Source organism: Psammomys obesus, unplaced genomic scaffold (genome assembly GCF_907164565.1).
Source record: "Psammomys obesus unplaced genomic scaffold, mPsaObe1.curated_primary_1811, whole genome shotgun sequence".
NCBI lineage: Eukaryota > Metazoa > Chordata > Mammalia > Rodentia > Muridae > Psammomys > Psammomys obesus.
This window is the reverse complement of record NW_026591497.1, coordinates 402,979-415,108: the sequence shown is the minus strand read 5'-3', so window position 1 is coordinate 415,108 and position 12,130 is coordinate 402,979. Positions and strand designations below refer to the sequence as shown.

The window sequence follows — 12,130 nt, the reverse complement described above, 5'->3', positions numbered from 1 at the left end:
CAATGATACCCATCTTAGGTCATATAACTTGAGCTTAGAAGTGGTGAAGCATGTCCTTTGACTTTCCCACATGACATACATACATACATACATACACACACACACACACACACACACACACACACACACACACACACACAGGGATGCTGGTCCAGAAGACCCAAGTTTGATTTTTCTTTTTGTTTTGTTATGTTTTGTTTCCCAAGACAGGGTTGCTCTGTATAATCTTGACTGTCCTGAAATTCACTCTGAATTTGAGGCTGGCTTCAAACTCAAAGATCTGCCTACCTCTGCCTCCCAGAGTGCTGGGATTACAGGTGTGTGCCACCCGGCCCAGCCTAGACAGAGTTTTGCTCAATGTCCCTGGCTGTCCTGAAACTCACTATTTGGACCAGACTGACCTCAAACTCACAGAAATCTACATGCTTCTTGTTCCCAAGTGCTGCACCATACCTGGCTTTCTCCTCTCTCTCTCTCTCTCTCTCTCTCTCTCTCTCTCTGTGTGTGTGTGTGTGTGTGTGTGTGTGTGTGTGTGCATGTGCATGCATGTGCACTCTGCCTGCATATATATCTGTGAACCACTTGTGTCCTGGTGCCTGTTGAAGCCAGAAGAGGACATTGGGTCTTTTGGAACTATAATGACAAACAGTTGTCAGCCATCATGCTGGGAGAGCAGCCAATGCTCTTTAAGCACTGAGTAATCTCTCCAGGCCCACTACGTCTGTCTTAAACCAGGGTCTTTTTTAAAATGTGGTACGTGACACTTTCTTGCACACCGAGACATGTAGGACATTCTCTTGCCTTTCAGTTCCTAATGTCATTCCTCTAGTCCTGTGGTATCTCCAGGGAACTTTGGAGTCCCACAGCATCAAGTCTGAATATAGTCTTTTCTTTCATTTTCTTTTTTGTTTGTTTGGGTTGGGTTTGTTTGTTTGTTCTTCCAAACAGAGTTTCTCTGTGTAGCCCTGGCTGCCCTGGACTCGCTTCGTAGATCAGGCTGGCCTCCAACTCACAGAGATCATCCTGCCTCTGCCTCCCAAATACTGAGATTAAAGGCATGCACCACCAAGCCAAGCCCTCTTTTTGATTTTGTAAATGAGGAACTGAGACTCAGAGAAAACAGTAACTTGGATTAATCCTGCCTCTGAGTTTTTAATTCTTTTTCATATATCATGGGTACAGTGGTGTCCTGGGTCCTACAAAGGAACAGAGTGGAGACCAAGAAAGACATTCTACCACCTCTGGAACACATCTGAAATGCTGAAATGGGTTCTGACATGGCTGGCAATACCAGTTGGTGACTGTAGGGACTCTGGTGATCCACTTTAAATCCTCCCACTGGTGACAGGCTCTTCCTTCAGGCCGCAGTAAGTCACACAAGCTGCAAAACCACCCCTACCTCCAAGAAATAAGAGCCTAACTACTCAGCCCTGGTTGCCAGGTGCCCTGGATCCTCTCCATAAAGCCGTGCCATCCAAGGGCTCCATACAGACAACTTTTCTTGTAACCCAGGACAAATCCAAGACTATCACTAGTTATTGCCATCACTAGTTTTTCCCTTGCAACCCTCACACCACATCTGCTTCAGTTCTGAAAATTCTCATGTTCATGTTTCCCAAAGGTATTTTCTATAGGCTCAGGGGAATCTGGTCTTAAAAATAAGTATAGCAGGCCAGCCTGGTCTACAAAGTGAGTACAGGACAGTCAAGGCTACGAAGAGAAACCCTGTCTTGAAAAACAGAAAGAAGAAAGAAAGAAATCAGTCACAGGACCAGATACTGAGCACACACAGCAGTTAGAAGCCCCAGACATAACTGGGCATAGTGGTGCACACCATTAATCCACCATTCAGGAGGTAGAGACAAGTGGATCTCTGTGAGTTAGAGACCAGCCTGGTCGAAAGAGCAAGTTCCAGGATTCTAGAACAGCCAGGGTTCTACAGAGAAATTTTAAAAAAAGAAGAAGGAGGAGGAAGAAGATGTCCAATGTCCCAGGTGTTTCCTAGGCAGGCACTCCAAAGAAGCTTCTGACAGAATTTTTAAATACAAAAAAGTCAGTTATCTGTGTGTTTCTTTTTATTTTTCTTCTTCTTTTTTTTTTTTTTTTCTCAAGACAGACTTCTCTGCATAGCCTTGGTGTCCTAAACTCCCTTTGTAGACCAGGCTGGCCTTGAACTCACAGAGTGCCTCCCAACCAACTCCTTAGTGTGTTTATTGTAAGTCACTTAATGCCAGGGCCTGGAAAAACAGGAAGGAGGCAGATGGGAGGAGAGTTCCCCACAATAATAGCTAGAAGAAAGCTGTGTATGTGATTATGTAATTATTTTTTTTTTTTTCTGAGACAGGGTTTCTCTATATAGCCCTGGCTGTCCTGGAATTTAATCTGTAGACCAGGCTGGCCTCAAACTCACAAAGATCCACTGCCTCTGCCTCCCAGTTCTAGGATTGAAGGTGTGTGCTGCCTTAGCCCAGCATTATTTATTTTATTTATTTTGGGGTCTTATTTTTCTTTGGGGGAAGGAGAGCCTAATGTCTCTCCTTTGAGGACCAGACCTTACCAACAACATGACTGAAGACTGGCCTTCACTCCTTGCCCAACTTGAGGCCTCTTCCCAACACCCCACTGCCCAGCCAGTGCACACCCTAAAGCTCCAGGGCCTTGCTGACAGGTGGTACCTGAGTGTTAGAGCTAGGTAGGCCAGAAGACCGCTTTGGACAATGCACTCTTTTTTTTTTTAAGATTTATTTATTATTCACACAGTATTCTGTATGCACGTGTGTCTGCACACCAGAAGAGGACACTGGATCTCATTATAGATGGTTGTGAGCCACCATGTGGTTGCTGGGAATTTTGAACTCAGAACCATTGGAAGAACAGCCAGTGCTCTTAACCTCTGAACCATCTCTCCAGCCCGACAGTACCCTCTTATGTTCTTCCTCCTAGGTCTTTATCCCAGCTTGCATAGGAAAGGCATTCCATTTTTACCTCCTCTGAATCCACCCTGGGCAGAGACACAAAGGCATATCAGACGTACCCATTCCTCAAAATAAAGCAGCTGTAAGTAGAGTGAGCAAGTCCACCACATGGGTGTAGTGTCTTGGCAACTCCAAGCCCAGCCTGGAGAGTACACAAAAGCTTCTCAGAGTAGAAAGCTACCAAATTAATACCAAAGGACAGGAAAACGTGAGCAGCAGGCGAGAGGACAAAAACAGGGTTTGAGGGAGCTAGAGAGATGGCTCAGTTTAAGAACACTGGCTGTTCTACCAAAGGTCCTGAGTTCAATTCCCAGCAACCACATGATGACTGATAACCATCTATAGTGAGAGCTGGTATCTTCTTCTGGCCTGCAGGCACACATGCAGGCAGAACACTGTATGGAAAAAAAAAAAAAAAGTAAATCTTAAAAAGAAAAGCACACACACCTATGATCTCAGCTATTTGGTTGGAAGGTCACTAATGCAAGGCCAACCTGGGCAATTTAGCAAGATCCTGGTTCAAAATACGGTTTTAGAAAACTGCTGAGTACAGTGGAATACTCATACCTTTAATCTCAGTACTTGGGAGGTAGAGACAGGCTGATCTCTGTGAGTTGGAGGCCAGCCTGGTCTATATAGCAACTTCCAAGCCAGCCAGGACATAACAAGACCCTGTCTTCAAAACAAAACAAACACACAACAACAACAACAACAACAACAACAAAATGCTACCACCACCGTCAAAAACAAAAAACTTAAAAATTTTGACATTCAAGCATGGTGGTGCATACCTTTATTTCAGCACTTAGAAGGCAGAGGCAAGAAGATCTCTGTGAGTTCTAGACTAGCCTGATAGACAAAACAAGTTCTAGGCCAGAGTGAGGCAATATTTTTTAAAAATGATTTTTAGGGAGCTGAGAGATGGCTCAGGGATTATAAGTGCTTACTGCTCTTGCAGAAAACATGAGTTTGGCTCCCAGAACCCACATGGTGACTAAAAACCACTTGTAGCTTTAATTCCAGGGCATATAACGGTCTCTTCTCACCTCAAAGAGCACCAGGCATGCATGTAGCACACATAAACTCAGGTAGGCACATACACATAAATGAACAAAATAATAAAACATCTTTAAAAGTTCTTTTTCGAGACAGGGTTTCTCTGTGTAGCTTTGGCTGTCCTGGACTCCTTTTATAGACCAGGCTGGCCTCGACCTCATAGTGCTCTGCCTGCCTCTGCCTCCTTGAGTGCTGGAATTAAAGGTGTGTGCCACCACACTGGGCTAATATCTTAAAATTTTTAAAAGCACTGAGGACTGAAGATAATAGTCAAGTAGTAAAATACTTGCTTAGCATGCCTGAGGTCCTAGACTCAGTCTCTAGTACTTTACCCCTCCCACACACACACACTAGAGAGAGAGAGACAGAGAAACAGATAGACAGGAGACAGAGAGACAGAGAGAGAGGCACTAAGGCTGTGCCTGTCAGTGGTATAACATTTACCTAGCCTAGCATGTTTGAGGTTGTGTATGCAACCAACCCTCAGTCATTGTCATCCTGCTGAGTCAAAAAGGCTCAGATGCAAAGCATGGTGGCCAACTCTTGCAATCCCAGCAAAGGCAGGCAGATCTCTAAGTTCGAAGCCAGCCTGGTCTACAGAGGGAGTTCCAGGACAACCAGGCTACACAGAGAAACCCTGTTTCGAAACAAACAAACAAACAAAAAAACTAATTTTTAAAAAAAACTTTCATTTGAAGCCAGGCATGGTGGCGCATGCCTGAAATCCCAGCACTTGGGGAGGCAGAGACAGGAGGATCACTGTGAGTTCGAAACCAGCCTGGTCTACAAAGAAAGTCCAGGACAGCCAAGGCTACGCTGAGAAACCCTGTCTTAGAAAAAAAAAAGTTTCAGTTGATGTACGAAAAGGTTTAGTATGCAGGAGTTCTTGGAAGAGTAGGACAGTTTCAGCCACAGTGTGTAACCCACAAATTTACGCAGATCTTGCAATAAGTTAGTTCTCAGTTACCTAATTCAAGTACACTACCAGAAACCCTAGAAGGGGCAGGCAAGGTCTGACCATAACCCAAGTTTATCCACACCCCTTTCTCCAGGCCCAGGAGCAGCAATCATCTAAAGGGTCCCTACTGGAGATCTAGTTCTGAAAGGGATTGCACACTGCTGGGGAGAGAGTGGAATGGGTCACAAAAGCTCTGAAGCAGATAAAGTGTGAGCTCAGAAATATGCCCAGGATATAACCCATTTTTACCCACGCTCCTGGCCTCTTTCCCTATTGGGAATCTACTTCTGAAAGGGACTGCACACTGCTGGTGAGAGAGTGGAATGGGTCATAAACGCCCTGAAGCAGGTAAGTTCAGAGGTCAGTTTGAAAGGGGTCTCAGGAGTCTAGGGAGAGGCGAAAGGTATTGCGTCTGGGGAGACAGGGCAGGTTATAAGAGAGACTTCCCCCAAGGCGGAAGGGGCGCGCGGAGGGCTCCTAGGGGGCCGGAAGAGGCACGCGGGGCGGTTGGCAGCGGCCGGGGGGCGGCGGCCGTTGGCTAACTGGCCTACCAAGCTATCTCTGGCCTCTCGCCCGGCTGCCGCCACAATGACAAAGGATTCACCCACCCCCTTGGGTGGTGGCCGCGCGTCGCCCAAGAAGCCAGGCAGCCCCGGCCCAGCGACGGCAGTGCTGGAGGAGCAGAGGCGAGAGCTAGAAAAACTGCGGGCAGAGCTGGAGGCCGAGCGCGCGCGCGGCCGGTCGGAACGGCGGCGTTTCGCGAACCAGGCGCGCCAGCTGCGGGAGTCTGCCGAGCAGGAGCGGCAGCAGCTGGCTGACCATCTGCGCTCCAAGTGGGAGGCACGACGCCTCCGGGAGCTGCGGCAGCTGCAGGATGAGGTGCAGCGCGAACGTGAGGCCGAGATCCGGCAGCTGCTGCGCTGGAAGGAGGCAGAATTGCGGCAGCTGCAGCAGCTGCTCCACCAGGAGCGCGATGGTGTAGTGCGCCAGGCTCGGGAGCTTCAGCGCCAGCTGGCCCAGGAGCTGGTGAACCGCGGTTACTGCGGCCGCTCGGGGGCGTCCGAAGACCCCGCGGCACAATGCCGCTGTCGCCTGCAGGAAGTGCTGGCACTGCTGCGCTGGGAGACCGATGGCGAGCAAGCTGCGCGCATCCGCCATCTGCAGGCGGCGCTAGACCTGGAGCGCCAGCTCTTCCTTAAATACATCCTGGAGCACTTCCGCTGGCAGCCCCCTTTCCCGGGACCCGCGGACCTCCAAATCACACATTCCTTGGAAGAGCCACCCCTAGAAGCCCAGAGCAACACTCGTGGCAGCCCAAAGCCTGCTCGTCGACTCGGATCCCTCGAAAGCCTCAACAGTGGTGGCCGGGTTTGCTCTCCAAACGACCTACTGCCCACGCGTGCCAGCTCCCTCGAATCCCTGGCAACAGCACATTCTTGCTCACTGAACAACACACTGAATTGCTCCCAGGCTTCCGAATCTGAGGTAAGGGCCTCCTCGACCAGCGCCTCTACCCCAGACACCTCCAGTCCCCAGCCGTCGCTTCAGGTACCATCAATACACAGGAACCCTGGTGACCTGCAGGAAGAAAGCTCCGAGAACAAGCCCTGCGAAGAAGCCCTGACCCCCTCACCACCAGGTCTGGACTACCACGACCTGGTAAGGCAGAACTCAGAGCTGGCCGAAGCATTGCAGGTGCTAGTTCGCCGCTGCTGTGGCCTGCGCGAAGAGAACTTGCAGCTGCGGCGCTCAGGCTTCTCGGATGAGGCCGATGAGAAAGTGAAATGGCTCAAGGTGAAGCACGCAGAACTAACCGATCTTGCTCAACGCCTTGAAGACAGGGCCCGCAAGCTGCAGGAGACCAACCTGCGGGCCGTGTGCGCTACTATACCGGGTGAGAGCCTCGGAGGCCTGGACCTGGGCCAAGGGTTTGCTCACCAGCGTGTTCAGGACCTGTCAGAACAGGCTGATGTGCTGCAAGCCAAAGATCTGCAGATCGAAGCATTGAGGCGGAAGTGTCACCTGCTGCAGGCGCGCGTCGCCGCGGACCTTGGCAGCTACTCGCATCCTGGAGAGGGCGCCACCTGCACACAATTGTGCAACATTAATGATTTGGACCGGCTGCAGCGTGAGTCTCAGCGGGAAGTGCTGCGCCTGCAAAGACAGTTGACCCTACAGCAGCGTAAAGCTGGCTCCCAGGCGGAAGCGGGCAGCCTCAGCGCACCCTCAGAGAAAGCGCGGCACCAGGTGCAGGCGCTGGAGCGCGAGCTGGGTGCACAGCGGCGGGAATGCGAGGAGCTGAGCGCACAGGCAGCCGCCGCTGAGCGGCGCTATGAGGAGGCAGAGGCGCAGCTCCAGGCCGCGCTGCACAAGGGCGCCAGGCTGTCAGAGGAGAACGCACGGCTGCAGGCCCTAGCCAGCTCTGTGAAGAAGGTGGCAGACGAGAACAGCAGTGTTTCCCTGCAGCAAAGCCGTGCGAGGCAGAGGCAGGAACCCGAAGCCACTGGCCTGCCGGCGGAGCAGCTGCTGCAACAAGCAGGCTGTGCACAAGACAGGCAAGAGCAGCTGCGTCACTACCAGAATAACGCCCCGAGTGACCTTTGGGCCTTTGGGAAAGAAACGCAGCGATTGCAGTGTCAGCCTGGCCACCCCTCAGAGACACTGGAGACCACCCAAGCTTCAGAACCCCAAGCCAGGGGTAGCAGGAGGCCCAAATTCAAGCCAAAGTCTGAAGAACATTCATTGTCGTTGCCTATCACGGACGTACAACTTCCCGCTTCTCTCTCCCAGCAGGAGAACCCAGTTACTCCCGGGGAACCAGCTGGCGCCCCCCAAGTGTCAGACAGAAATCCTACCAGTCAGCCTCTGGACTCCAGGCCCCAAGCCAAGAAAACCAGTTCACAATCCAATTCCTCCTCGGTAGAGTCCTTGTGGGCTACAGTGCCATCTTGCCTTTCTCTGGACATGGACACCGCAAGCGAAATGGATGACTTGGAACCAGACAGTGTGTCCACTTCCCCAGAAATGAGGAGTTCAGAGGCTCCCACCACTCACAAGCTCCAGGTCTTCTTGGCTAGAACTAACTACAGTCCCTGTGAAGGGCCTAATGAGCATTGTCAAGGTGCACTGCCCCTCACAGCTGGGGATTATGTTTATGTCTGTGGGGACGTGGATGAGGATGGCTTCTATGAAGGGGAGCTTGTGAATGGGCAGCGAGGCCTAGTCCCGTCTAACTTAGTGGAACCAATTTCAGGAAGCCCCGTCCTGAACCACCTATTCCCCACGTCCCCTGATGCAGGTCCTGCCACTGCACTACCCACTGAGCAGAGCAAAGCCTTGAAAGGCAGCTTCTTACGTGAGGAAATGCAGGGATCTCTGGAGAGAGGCCTGTGCCAAGCAGGAAGGGCAGACTCTAAGACAGATATAGCAGTAGAACGTTTGAAAACCAAGACAGAAGCCTGCTGGCAGGGCTTGAAACCAAGCACGGAGGAGCAGAACTTCTCCAGGCCCCTTTTGGAGGCCAAAGGAGTATTCTGTTTGGGTCCTGTGCAACTACAGCTGCAGAATGTCACAGCTACCTCTGCCACAATTACATGGGCCTCTGGCAGCAATAGGTACCCCCATATGGTGTACCTTGAAGACGAAGAGCATACTCTAACTCCCTCGGGTGTGAACCGATACACTCTCCACGGCCTAAGTCCTGGCACACGTTACCGGGTGAGGGTGGGGGTGCAGCTACCTCAGGACCTGCTACCGGTGCTCTGGGAAACAATGTCCTCCACGATAACTTTTGATACCCCTTTAGCAGGACCCCCTGACCCTCCTCTGGATGTGCTGGTGGAGCACCATGCCTCTCCAGGTTTCCTGGTGGTCAGTTGGCTCCCTGTGACCATTGACTCGGCCGGGTCATCCAATGGAGTGCAGGTCACTGGCTATGCTGTCTATGTGGATGGGTTCAAGGTCACAGAAGTCGCTGATGCCACTGCTGGGAACACCCTACTGGAATTTTCTCAGCTTCAGGTTCCCCTGGCATGCCAGAAGGTTTCCGTGAGAACCACGTCACTCTACGGTGAGTCTCTGGATTCAGTGCCAGCTCAGATTCCCGAGGACTGTTTCTTTTGTTACCCATTCCTAGAGGCTCCTCCCTTTAGCTACACAGATGGGGACCCTTCTGCCTGCAGAGTTGCTTTCCCTGTCTGTCAGCAGAAGGCGTTACAGGCGTCTCCAAGTGCCAAGTCCAGCTCTCATACCCCTGGAAGCTGTGGGGAGCCTCCAGCTACGTTTCTAGAAGCAGCCCCTGAAGAACCTTCAAGGAAGCATTTACCAGTCCCCAGCCTGAGCTCAGATAGGGCAAACAACCTCCTCCGGGGGCCCGCGGAGGCCTGGAAGGGCTATGAGAAGGACTTGGCCTTTCAGAAGACTCCCCAGAACCACAGGCCACCTCTGCTCTTTGGCCAGCCTGGGCTGGAGGAAGTCCACTCCCCACAGATGGGCATTAGTGGAAGTCCTGCTCCAGAGTTCGTCCGTCTCTCCCCAGAGACTGGACCTGTGAAAGTGCCGTGTTGGGAGAAGCCTGGCCTTGAGAAGGCCCTTCTTCAAAAGCAATATGCTCAGATGCTCCCTCCTCACCGGCAAGGCTCAACCCAGTGTCACACAGCTGACTTCCATCACATTTTGGAGGAGGAGGCTCTGTGTTTGGATTCTCAGTACACAGAGAAGCCAGAGCAAAGAAAGAGCAAGTCCCAAAGTGGACAAAGACAGGGGACTCCAGGAAGCAAGAGAGAGTGCCAGTTTCTTGAACCTACCTCAGTGCTATGCCCAGCACCAACCAGCAAAGTCATTAAGATGTCATGTGGGGCCCCTGAGGAGCTGGAGACAGAAGCCGACAGTTCAGTGAGGGTCTTTGTGGCCCTCTTTGATCATAGCCCTCCGGTAATGCCTGTCAACTCCGAAGCTTTGGAAAAAGAGCTGGCTTTCCAGAAAGGGCAGTTGCTAAGGGTGTGGGGCTCCCGGGATGCTCATGGGTTCTACCACGGAGAGTGTAATGGACAGGTGGGCAAAATCCCTGGACACCTGATAGTTGAGGCAGAGGTGGGCACAGAACAGACTGATGGGAGGTGGCATTTGCTATCTCAGGGGCACCTGCATTCTGAGGCTCAACATGAAGACTTGAAGGGTCTAACCAACTCCCAGGGATCCTTCATGCCTCAGGGGAACTCCAGAACACCCACACTGTGGACCCCAAAGACAATGATGGCAGCTCTGGACTATAACCCCAGGGATGGGAGAGCAGGGGGGCCAAAGGGCAAGCTGGTGCTGAGGGCTGGAGATGTAGTCACAGTTTATGGGCCTGTGGATGATAAGGGATTCTACTACGGTGAGTATAGTGGACACAGGGGCCTGGTCCCAGCCCATCTGCTGGATGACTTACCTGTCAATGGAGAATAAGCACGACTCCCTTGTAGGGTAGTAGCCTCTGGCTGCCCACACCCCTTGGAAGGAGAAGCAAGCACGTATATACCTTCATGCAACACACCTCATCAGCTGCCTTAAGCAACACCGGCTCCAGACAGCATCACCTGAAACTGATGACAGTCCTCAGATGTCCTGCTAGTGTCCAGCAGCAGCAGGATTTTAAATCGAGTTGTTTTTTTTTCAAAAGGAAAGTAAACCAGCCAACCCCTGAGAGTTTGACAGGATATTTCAAAGACATAGGTATTAGAGATGCCTTTTTCTGTGGTCAGTATGTTTTCTTTAGCAGGTTAACATTATCCATCCATTGCCTTGTATGAAAGTCTCAAGAAAATTTAAAAAGAAAAAGCAATCAGAATGCTATTTTTCTATTTTATGTTCAACCCTCATTAAAATGTTCACAGAAAAAGAGAATACTTCGGAAGTTAAAGCTGGCCAAGGGAAACGAGCATATCTCCTCTCTGCCCCCCCTTTGCCCAGTAGATGTGGAATGGTGGCAGCAGTCTTTTCCTGAAAGGAAAGGTGCAGCCTTATCCAGGGCAGGCTGACCCAGCTAAAGAGAGCACAGGGGCGGAACTGAGATATCCCTGGGCAGGGGCTCTGTACTGGTAAGTGGAGTCAATGTCCTTCAGCTAGGAGCCCCTCTCCATTAACTGCTGGTGTTCCCATGATGCTTTGTAAGGGATCCCCTTAGGAAAGTATTTCATGCAAACTTTAGAGAAGAACCTATGGAGACTGAGACTGGTCCCGTCAAGGGTTATGTGGTACACAACTAAGAGCCACTTCCTCCCATGGTCCTACAAGACTCTGCAGGCCGGTGAACATGAAGGATGGTCTTCATCCTTCTCCCCTCACATCCAACAGAGTGGTCAGAGAAAGGACTCTGCCTTTCCCCAGTGTAGCCAGACTGGAAGCCCCCCCCGGGGGCCAACACACTGAGCCGTCAGCTGTTCAGCAAGGCGGCTAACTTAGACTTGAAGTCAGCTATCTGAAAGTGGGAAGAAGTTTGGGGCAGTGGGAGCCTGGCTGAAATTGAGAAATGGGCATTTCTCCTTAAGAAGTGACCTGAAGCTGGGCACACACATCTGTGATCCCAGCACTCTGGAGGCAGAGGCAGGTGGATCTCTCTGAATTTGAGGCCAGCCTAGTCTACAAAGCAAGTCCAGGACAGCCCAGGCTACCCAGAGAAACCTAGTCTTGAGAACCAAAAAATAAAAATAAAACAAAAGCAAAACAAAAAGAAAAATAATAAGGGGCAGTGGGGGAGGCCCCTCAAAGGACATACAAACTACACAGTGTGTACCACACAGTCACCATTTGAGAGCTGAGATTGTAGTAGAGAGGAAATCCAAGTCCCATAGGCTGAGGACCCTTGTCCTTTTCTCTCAGTCTTCATAACCCCTGAGGAATGGACCCAGACTGGCTCTGGTGGGCAGCACCAGTGCCTGGCCATTGTTAAAAAAAAAATGTTTACTGTATCCCAAGCTAACCTCAAACTCTATGAGGCTGATGGTGAGGCTGACCTCAAATTTCTGATCCTCTTGCCTCTGCCTCCTGTGTGCTGGAGTTACAGGTGTGCACAGTCACACCCAGCTTATGCCATGCTGAAGCTTGGGCCCCAGCTTCCTGCATGCTAGGCAAGCACTCTTAACTGAACTAGATCCTAGAT

General features: G+C 51.1%; 1 protein-coding gene across 1 annotated transcript; it reads left to right on the top strand.

Annotated features, from left to right (window-relative positions):
• The first annotated feature begins 5,577 nt into the window (after positions 1 to 5,577).
• LOC129679272 (RIMS-binding protein 3-like) lies at positions 5,578 to 10,627 on the top strand. Its single transcript, XM_055610275.1, has one exon. It carries the CDS (start codon positions 5,578 to 5,580, stop codon positions 10,435 to 10,437), a length of 4,860 nt encoding a protein of 1,619 aa, XP_055466250.1. The 3' UTR covers positions 10,438 to 10,627.
• Positions 10,628 to 12,130: the final 1,503 nt, after the last annotated feature.